At 50.1% G+C, this 10,513-nt stretch overlaps 1 protein-coding gene across 3 annotated transcripts in view; it reads left to right on the top strand.

Annotated features, from left to right (window-relative positions):
- The window catches only part of Vwa5b1 (von Willebrand factor A domain containing 5B1), a 53,601-nt gene that overhangs the window by 13,938 nt on the left and 29,150 nt on the right, over positions 1–10,513 (top strand). For all 3 annotated transcript variants that reach the window (XM_021200832.2, XM_021200833.2, XM_021200834.2), the window contains 5 exons: positions 1,021–1,276; positions 2,232–2,377; positions 3,285–3,416; positions 3,988–4,112; positions 8,286–8,462. In XM_021200832.2, coding sequence (XP_021056491.1) covers positions 1,021–1,276; positions 2,232–2,377; positions 3,285–3,416; positions 3,988–4,112; positions 8,286–8,462 — 836 coding nt within the window. The remainder of the gene's footprint in view (positions 1–1,020; positions 1,277–2,231; positions 2,378–3,284; positions 3,417–3,987; positions 4,113–8,285; positions 8,463–10,513) is intronic.

Here is a 10,513-nt window from a genome sequence, read left to right as displayed (position 1 = left end):
CAGAGAGACAGAGACAGAGAGACAGAGAGACAGAGAGACAGAGAGACAGAGAGACAGAGACAGAGAGACAGAGAGACAGAGAGACAGAGACAGAGACAGAGATAGAGAGAAGACAATATATAGAGAGAGAATATCACAGAAAGTCACCCAGCATACTTCTGGCCTTGCACTCCTAGGTGCATACACCTGTGTACAGATGCACACGCGCACACACACGCGCACACACACACACACACACACACACACAAACATCTGTAAAATGCAATAAACAATCAGACCCACCCAGAGCTAAAATGATGCATACCAAGAACTTAAGCCATAGTAAGTTCTGGAAGCGTAGCTAATGATTTCTGCTAGTGAGGAAACTGAAGCTCAGAGAGAGACAGTAGCAGGGTCAAGGCCACACAGCATGTTAGTGGCTTGGCCCATGCCAAGTAGGACGTGATGTAAGCACAGGATGTAATCAGGTCATTGGCTGCTGTGGATCCAGAGGAAGCTGAAGATGTTAACCTGAACATCCAGATGTACACGAGTATGGTGCCTTCTGATGTATCTGCTGTGAAAGGTCCTGATGATGGCAGAGGATGGGAAGAGAGTCTGACTGGGAACTGGGGAGGTTCTCATGGAGGGGATGGTTGATGGATGGGTAGAACTAGGCCAGTGAGACTTGGAGAAATGAGCCTTTCTGATAAAAGCAAAGTTCATGAGCAGAATCAGGAGTGCTTCAGCTGGGGTCTGGGGGTAGGTGGTTTTCGGGGTGGGCACGTGATCCTCCAGTGGGGTGCTCTGTGGTTCTGAGTCTCCTGATGGAAATCCACACCCTCCAGTCAGATCCATGGGAGCACAGATCCATGCCAGTGAGCTAATAACTGGCTGCACGGCTTAAGTAAGACAACCCCTCCATGTTGGGCCTCGGTTTCCCCATCAGCAAAAGGAGGCTGCCCAAAGCTACCCCACGTCAAATTTAGAGGGGGTCAGAGATGAGGTCCGAACAGCACCTAAAGCCAACCTGGCACTTAGGGAACTTTCCGGAAGAGGAGAGTCCCATCGCACCGGGAAAGGTGACCTTGGATGAGGATCTGGAGCGGGTTCTGTTCGTGGTCAACCTGGGGACCATTGCCCCCATGGAGAATGTCACCGTCTTCATCAGCACCTCCTCCGAACTCCCCACGCTGCCCAGCGGGGCCGTGAGGGTTCTTCTGCCGGCCATCTGCGCCCCGACCGTACCTCCATCCTGTACCCACAGGTTTGGTTCCTCCAGCCAACAGTCACAAGGGTAAGGAGGCTCTACCCAGACCGGGACCTAGTCAGAGGCAGCAAAAAGGAGACAGAGAGGGGCAGGGGAAGATCTGGGGGCAGGGGAAGACCTGGGCCTTCTTACTTTCAGAGTTCCAGAAAAACCTCCCTGAAAAGCTCCGTCTTGGTCCTGGCAGAAGTGCAAGGTTGTAGACTTCCCAAGTGTTAATTTTCAATGCATTTAAGAGGGGTTTTTCTGACTACTTACTATGTGGTGATCCCTACAACTGAGTATTAGGGAGAGAGAAGAGACAAACAACTTGATTCTTGCTGTTTAGAAACTTAGAGGGGAGCCAGGCTTGGTGGCATTCACCTTCAATCTCAGTACTCAGGAAGCAGAGGCAGGCGGATGGCTCTTTGTGAGTTCAAGGCCAGCTTGGTCCACACTGTGAGTTCACCAAAAGCCAGAAAACTACATAGGTTGACACCCTGCCTCAAAACCAACAACAAAAATTGAACAGATCATTATTGCCATGCAACAGTCATGTGATTTCTTATGCATGTGTGTAAACACATAACTACTGGGGTGAACCACGCTGTGGTTTGGGCGGGGGGGGGGGGGGGGACTCCTTTCTCCTTTACGCTAAGAGGATGAGGAAGGGCTCCCAACCTGGGATCCAGAGACCAGGTCAGGTCTCAATGACAGCTTGACGGTGAGGATGGGGTCCCTAGGGAGGAGCTGACTCGGGCAGCAGGTGACAGACTACAAGGCTAGGATAGGAAGGCAGAATGAATGGGGCTGCTGTTTTATCTAGAAGAGACTAGGGTACCAACAGTTATGCTCTTCTCCCTCTTTCTGCCTTTTCTTTCCCCTCCTCCTTTTCCTCCTCCTCTTCCCCTTCCTCCTCTTCTCTCTCCTCTTTTTCATCCTCTTCCCCCTCCTCCTCTTCCTCCTCCTCACTCTTCCTCCCCCTTCTCCTCCATACCCTTTCTAGCAAAGACCCACACTGTTTCGGCACCCAGACCAAGGACTCCTATAACAGACTGTGTCTGGCCACTCTCCTGGACACAAAGGTGACCAACCCAATGGAATATGAGTTCAAATTTCAGCTGGAAATCCGTGGGCCATGTCTGCTCGCTGGTAAGAGGGAGATGCCCCAGGCAGAGAGAGAGAGAGAGAGAGAGAGAGAGAGAGAGAGAGAGAGAGAGAGAGAGAGAGAGAGCCAGGAGAGAAAGACAGAAAACAAGGCTTCAGGCCCAAAGTCACCTGAAAGATGGGGGAGGGGGGCAGAGCGCAGGAAGACCACCTAACCCAGATAGAAGTCAGAGGTCAAGCTGAACCACTCAGCTGGCTGGGCAAGCTGTCCCGAGATACACCTCTCCCCAGGACAGCTTAACCCAGCTCCCGCCCTTTAATTTCCCTGGGGAAATACCTCCCGGAGAGCGGTAGGTAGCAGAAGGCCATGGCTATAAAGCTAAGCTCCGGTTCTCACCTGGGGAATATTCAAACCCCTCCCTGCATCCTAGCTACCACCCCAAAGAATCCGGGGCGCATCCTGCTTACGGGACGGGCCGTTATAAAGTTCTCTGGGCAATCCTAACATGCAAACAGTGAGGACTGAGAACTCTGTGGGATGGCTCTCCTCCCAGACAACATGGGTTCTCCAAGGGTACAGGGCTTGGTTTCTTATCAGTGGGAGATTACTGCAACGCAAGACGCCACTAAAGAACACCCACAAAACATATCCACCCACAGAGCACTGAGTTCTTTCTTGTTGCTTATTAGCATTCGGGGTGCCCCAAGAGCAAGCCTCCCTCCCTGACCCCTGCTAGATCCTGTGGTCAGGAAAGGAAGGACGACCGGGCGCCATCTTCAACCCAATCTACACTGAAGGAAGCTGAGAGGGTACCATGCTCACACTTCGACACAGAAGTCCATGTTAGGGCTGGCCTGTCAATCATCCCCGGGCTAAGTCTCATGCACCTGCTCTGAGCTCCTTTCTCTCCTGCGCTCCTAAGTCTGTTCCTCCTCTGTCCTGTCCTGTCAGGGGTGGAGAGTCCCACTCATGAGATCCGAGCAGATGCAGCCCCATCGGCACACTCCGCCAAGAGCATCATCATCACCTTGGCCAAAAAACATACCTTTGACCGGCCAGTGGAGATCCTTCTCCACCTCAGTGGTACGGTATCCCACGTGGGGTGTGGGGTTCTGCTGCACTTCTGGAAGATGTCTTAGTCAGTGCAAGAGTTGGGGGGGGGGGAGGTGTAGGAGATGGGGAGGGTGAGAAGGGACCAGAGACTTGCCCTCAGGGAAACTGTATCTATTTGGCAGAGCCAAATTCCTCGTCCCGGGTGTCAACTGCCTGGGAGACCTTGAACCCCTAGGCTGCCTGAGGAGAAGCTGTGAAGCATCGCAACAGTTCACCCTCAGGGAGTCATCTGTTGCCTCCTCAAAAACTCACAAAATGTCTGGCCCTGAAAAGATTCCCCAGGCATTTGGCTCTGCCCCAGCCCATTTATATAATGTACCCATTACATAAGGGTAAACTGAGGCCTGTGCAAAGAAGGTGGCGTTAGGCTCCTTCAGCTAAGGAGTCACCCCCGACCCCTGCTGCTTCACATTCAGGGATGTCACCCTCTTCTCCAATTAGGAACCTACCCCCCACCCGTGAAGAAACCGCCCCTACACTGCAGCCCCTGCTACGCCCCTCACACCCAGGCACGTGCTGAGCATTGATCTCATCTGTGCAGAGCCTCACATGCCGCACGTCCTGGTGGAGAAAGGGGACATGACCCTGGGGGAATATGACCAGCACTTGAAGGGAAAAGCAGATTTCATTCGGGGGACAAAGAAGGACAACAGTGCGGAGCGGAAGGTGAGTCACAGGTGGCGGAGCAGGGTGGCACTGGGAACTTGGTCTCACTGAACCATTGAGGGCACTTAGCCCGAAGTGAAGGACATGACTCCCCTGAGGTCACATCCTAAACTGCTGGCAGAGCCTAGAGAAGGAGGGAGAGGTGTTTCCTTCTGGAGTCCCAGACACCACATGGGGGAGGGAGTAGATTTGATGCTGCAGTCACCCCAACTTGGGTCAGCTTCTGCTGGTATCTCCCAATATCCCGGTGGGGCTGGAGCTAACTACAGACGCCACCTTGGCCTTATTTCTCCAGGTCACTCTGTCCCTAAAGCCCCTCCCTCTGCTAAGTACGCTCCTTGTTCTTTCTCTGTCTGGGGTCCTCACGACATGTGGGTGTCTCTTACCAAATGGATAAAGGAAGGGGCAGGAGATCAAGTGAAAGGTTTCCCCACCACCACATTCCCAAGCCCTGCACGGAAGGGTAAGGAGGGACTCACTGGCTGCAGAAGGGCAGGACAGTGCCGAACCTACAACCACACACTGAGCCCCGTGATCTCTCTCCACACATGGTGCATATCCTGAAGGTCATGGCGGCACTTCTCTTTCTACTGACACATTTGCTGATGAGGAGTCTGAGGTCTAGTGCCCAGTGTTACCTCTAGAGTTAACACTGGGACTTCCAGGGCTAGAGGACTGGTAACACTCCTGGAACGGGGTGCGGTGGTGCACCTGAGCTTAGCTGATCCTTGCCTTCCGGATGCCCTCAATGGTACAGGGGATGGAGAAGGAAAGTGGATAGGGAAATGGGGGTGACCTGGCCGCTTGCATCAACCCTACTGTGGGACCCCAGTGGAAATCCCTGCTGGTGGAGACATAGGGGACTTGGTGTAGTCATTAAGATGAGAGACAGACAGACAGACACAGAGAAGGACAGAGAAGAGAGAGAAGACAAGGCATGGCAAGGCACTTATCTTCCAGATGAATTTGCTAGAAAGGGAAGCTGAGTTAGGTTTCAAGGATGAGGACAGGCACAACATGCCAGAGGTGCCATCAAGTTCCCAGAACAAATGATGGTGTGGAGAGGGTAAGCCCGACCCCCACCCGCAAGGCCTGGAGATGGCTGTCCTGGCTGCCAGACCTTAAATCAATTAGCTCTGGGACCGATGTGGCAAATGAGAATTAATTTACCACCTTGGGTTAGTTATGCAAATAGCCCGTATTCTCCCGAGTTCTGCAAAGGGCCGTGATCAAGAGGCAGCTGCTCAGAACTGATGAGTTCATTGTAATTGGATAATGGCAGCTTGAGGAGCCGTCAGGGAATCCGGAGACAAGCACCCACTCCGTTCCCCCTAAAAGGCAAAATCAGGTGGCTGGAAGAAGCTCCCACAGCTGACAGAAGTGGCTGGTCCTGCTTCGGGCTCTGTCATTCAAAAAGCCAAGCTGGGCAGTGCCAAGCTGGGCAGTGGCCTTTTGGCAAAGGGTCCCTGAGTGAGAGGGAGCGGAGGACCCACAGGTGAGAAAGAAGTCAGGGCAGGGCATCCAGACAGTGAGCATCACCCAGAAAGGAAGGGCGATGAGCTGTCCATAGCTTATTTAGCAAAGAAAGGGCAGTACACTGTGTGGAGGAGGTGGGAGTCTAAAGAGACACAGAGACTGAAACAAACTAACCAAATTGATGGGCTTGGAGATCAGAAGCAGACAAGGCACACACACACAGTGTGGGGCAGGGGTGAGAGAGAGAGAGAGAGAGAGAGAGAGAGACAGACAGACAGACAGACAGACAGACAGACAGAGACAGAGAGAGAGAGAGAGAGACAGAGACAGAGACAGAGAGACAGAGAGAGACAGAGACGTGGAGAGACAGAGACGTGGAGAGACAGAGAGAGAGGGAGAAGGAGCAATCCAGTGTTTCCTTTATTCATTTAACAAACACTAATTGCCCAACAGATAACAGGCTCTTTCCCGGTGCTAGAGGAACAGCCCTGGACTTTATCTCCTAGACCAGGAAGACCAACAAGTGAACACGATTGGCTGGGAGAGGGGTTGGTACCATAGGAGAACAGGACCGGGTAACATGATGGCAGGTGCTCTTTAGCCAGGTGCCAGGCCAATGATTATCTGAGAACAAGACCCGGGGTGGCAGAAGTCCCCCAGAGAGAAGAGTGGGCAGAGAGAACACAGGTGCTGGAAGTGTGAGCAAAATAGCAGGACAAGGCCAAAATATTCAGAGCCAAGTGGCGCACAGACTCCCGGGGGCTACATAAAGTACAGCTTAGAGCATGGGGCCGGGGGGGGGGGGGGGGCAGCTGATGCCGGCTGCTGTGTGTACATGGACCATAGGAAAGAAAAGTGAGGCCATCAAGAGGTGACTGTGGGGGTGTGGTAAGAGAAGACCCCGCCCCTGACCCCAACTTGGGTAGTGCCACAGAGACAGCAAACCGATCAAGTTGAGGCATCTGTCAAGTCATGAGAGTCTGTGTTCAAGAATGGGCTGGGAGGGGTCTGGAAGAGAGAAACATTGTAGACAACTGCTGGGACTAAAGCGGATGGCCACTGTCTGATGGAGAAGGGGAAGGTGAGACTGAGAAACGGACACAGCTGTGTGGATACAGCCTTGGGTGGAGGGAGTGGGGATGGAGGAAATTGATCCGATTCAGCATAATATATATCATATATTATATATCATATGTTATATATAATATATGATATATCATATAAATGTGTATATATATATATATATATATATATATATATATATATATATATATATATATATATATATATATATATGATAAAACCTATCAACCTGGTGATATCCAAGTTGAAAGATCCTGTCTCAAAATCTAAGGTGGAGGTCAATTGCAGAAGACACCCAAAGCTGACCTCTGGCCTCCGCATTCACACACACAAGGAGACACACACACACAGATAAAATCAGATAGACTGATGCTCCTGTGCCTCCTGTACTGATATGTCCCCTTGAGCACCACAGAGATCCCTGGAGATGCAAGAAGGGGTGCAGTGCAGTAGCTAGTGTGCTGGATCAAATCCCAGCATATGCTGTATTCAGCATATGAGGTTCCTGAATCCCCCACGGCAGCCACAGCAGCCACCGCAATGGCATTCTGTCTGCCAGGCAGCCAGAGTCACAGCAGTGGTTGGTCCATCCTCATGGCGAGCCCACAAGGTGTCATGTCCTCGTTTCATGGATAAGGAAATAAGCGAGTATATCTTGAACTGGTGGGGAAAGCTTTCCAAACATAAAAATGTGAAGGAGAAGGAGGAATTTATCCATGGGAGAGATCCAGTAAGGAGAGCCAAGCTCTCAATCAAGATGAACCAGAGATAGGCTCATATCCCAGTGTGAGCTTGAAAGATCATCAGTGGGTTCCCCCCTCTTAGGCGCTAATATAGCTCATCCTCACAACCACTGTAAGAGGTGAATGTTTTCACCCCACTGTACATATGAGGGGACACCCAGAGGAAGCACTTAGCTGATATCACACAATTGGATGGCATCAGAATTGGGGTTCAAACTCAGAAATGTGCAAAGCTATGCTTACTGTGGCAACCTGTGACAGGAGTCAGGGACAGCCAGCCTGGAAGGTTTTGGCGTAGTGTAAGTTGGATCTGGCTTTGTGAGTGCTTGGTGATTGGTGGGTGGTGGGGGTCAAGGGCTAACATGAGTCCAAGGAATCTTTAATTGGACAAGTGTTGTATGACCTTTGCCAGGGTGAAGTGAATAAGTGTGCACCCTAGATAGGCCACCAACAATGAACTAAAGAAATAATTCAACCTTAAGTGTCGACTAGGAAACTATTGAGTTTGGGGTTACTTACAGGAGCGTGGTTGACTCAAAGGCAAGCTGCCTCACTGAACAGCCCAACTGAACAGGAACAACGACTCACACAAGCTGCATTCTGGGAGCTCCCTATACAACTTGGGCATGCTGAAGAGTCTCCTCTCCCCAGCAGTTAATACTTCTTCTAAAACCCCAGGCAGAGGCCTTGTGAATCCTGTAGGTTTCAGGAGTTCCCTGAGACTTGTAACTTGTGTTGACTTCCTGAACCTTGTAAGCTTAATTTACATCCCAAGTCTTGAGGAGCCTCCGTCCCATAGAAAGAAATGTTTTAGTTAGGAGGAAATTTATACTACATACACCAAATCCAAGAATGTTCTCTTCTCCTCCAGACAGAAGTCATCCGGAAGCGTCTCCACAAAGACATTCCCCACCACTCAGTCATCATGCTCAACTTCTGTCCTGACCTCCAGTCTGTGCAGCCCAACCCGAGGAAAGCCCACGGGGAGTTTATCTTCCTCATCGACAGGAACAGCAGCATGAGCAAGACCAACATCCAGTGCATCAAGGTACTGTGTGTGTGACTCTGTTCCCCGCCCCCCCAGAGCCAGGACTTAAGTACCTCAGCTGTGCTTTCTTCTGCCTGGCTTCCAGAGAACTTTCTGTTCCAAAAGGCCACTTGTTCAAAATCAGTTTAAGCAGAGACACCTAAACTCAATTTGCTCCCAAAATAAACCCCTTGAAGTGATGAGAGCAGAGGCAGAGATGCTGTGTGTTTACAAGGCGTGAGGTCCTTCATTCTCTGCAAACTTGTGCTGCAAACCTGTTCTGGATGAAGCCCTCTCCTAAGGCCTGAGTGGGGAGGAGGACAGGGGCATGGGGGGTAGCCTAGAACACACAGGATACTGTGCTAGACCCTCAAAGTGTGGCTTGGTGTTTAATCCAGTTATCCTAAGCAATCGCTCCTATTGTCACTCTTTCCACATGAAGAAATGGTTCTCCAGGCTTGTAGTAACCTACCCAAGGTCACACATAATCTGCAATCAAGCCAGTGGTTGCCTGGCCGTTCTCTCATATGACATCATAGAGTCACTAGATATAGCTTCTGTCACATATTAATAGAACCCAATAGAAAAGTTTAAGCTTGCTCTGGGTAGATAGCTAAATCGGTGCTTGCAAGGACATGAGTTAGATTCCCAGAATTCATGTTTAAAAAATAATTTCCTGGTGTGGTGGTGCCCACTTGTCATCTCTGCACTGGGAGGCAGAGGCTGCTGGACCTGTGTGACCCACTGGCCCGTTAGCCTAGCAAGGCGGCTCCAGTTCAGTGATAAACCTTGTCTTAAAAAATAAGATTGGGAGTGCCAGAGAACAGGGCCCAAGAACATCAGCCTTACACGGAGCATTTGTACACATGTGCATGTACACATTCACACACACACACACACATCACACACACGCATCACACACACGCACATCTCACACACATACATACAGACCACACATAATACATCCATATGTACACACATAAATACACACAGATTCACATACATACACACATACATACATACATACACAGCTTCACACGCACACACATATCACACACTTGTGTGCACACACACATTAACAACTTAAAAATTTAGTTATTCTTTTTCCCAAATGACTTATGGTGGGGCAGAGTCCTGAATGCAGTCTTCTTAGAAAAAGAAGAAAGAAAAAGAAACAAAAAACAAACCAAGATACTAATATATTCACAGTCCAGTGACACTAGACTCACAAACTTCACAGTCTAGTGTAGCATGCCAACTTGATAACCAAAAAAAAACTGTGTGTGTGTATAAATTAATTAATTAATTAATTAATTAAACTGCAGAAGAATGGTAGAGCCCTCCTCACCCACCACGAAGCCCATGAAACCCCTCTTCCCTGTCAGGGAATCACTAATCTTGTTATGGAATTATACAGTGTTCCCTTTTATTGTGACTTCTGTGGGTGTCTGTCTCCCCATCTGGAGTTATGAACTCATTAAGAGAGAGGACTGTCTCGTCCTCATCTGTCCTCATGTGGCCTGTCTCTGTACTTCTGCATAAAACTCCTCATTCTGTTTATTGGACTGAGTAATAGACTGTAGCTGAGGGGAGTGGGGGAGGGGACAAGAAAAGAGCGGGCTCTCCTGTCACCTGAGGCTATTGTACCCAAGAAGCAAGCTCTTGTTTCCAGGGCAACAGACTCAGCAAGGGGGCGGGGCTTGAGTGGAATCAATGAGGCCAGCCTTTTAGTCCCTCCTAGTCTTGAATAAAGGCAGAGGCATCTTAGATGAAAGCCAATATCCTTCTGAAAGCATCTTGATACATATGAATGTGAGACGGCGGGTGGGGAGCTGTCCATGGTTCTGGAATGCTGCCGCAGTGTCCTTCCTGATCCTCTGGTTCTCTGTATTCTGTTCTGCAGCCACACTGAGACACCCTCATGATCACCTAAGAGTGACCCAGCATTATAAACCTAAAACACTTTGAGAGAATTCCATACCCTGTCCCTCATTTCTGGGCTAAAGAAATTGAGTCCTTAAGAGGTGAAATGCTTTTCCCAGGATCAAGGGCTGACGGAGGTGCCCGGAGAC

The sequence above is a fragment of the Mus pahari genome, chromosome 6, assembly GCF_900095145.1.
Source record: "Mus pahari chromosome 6, PAHARI_EIJ_v1.1, whole genome shotgun sequence".
NCBI lineage: Eukaryota > Metazoa > Chordata > Mammalia > Rodentia > Muridae > Mus > Mus pahari.
The sequence above is the reverse complement of the archived record's forward strand: the minus strand, read 5'-3'. Positions and strand labels throughout refer to the sequence as shown.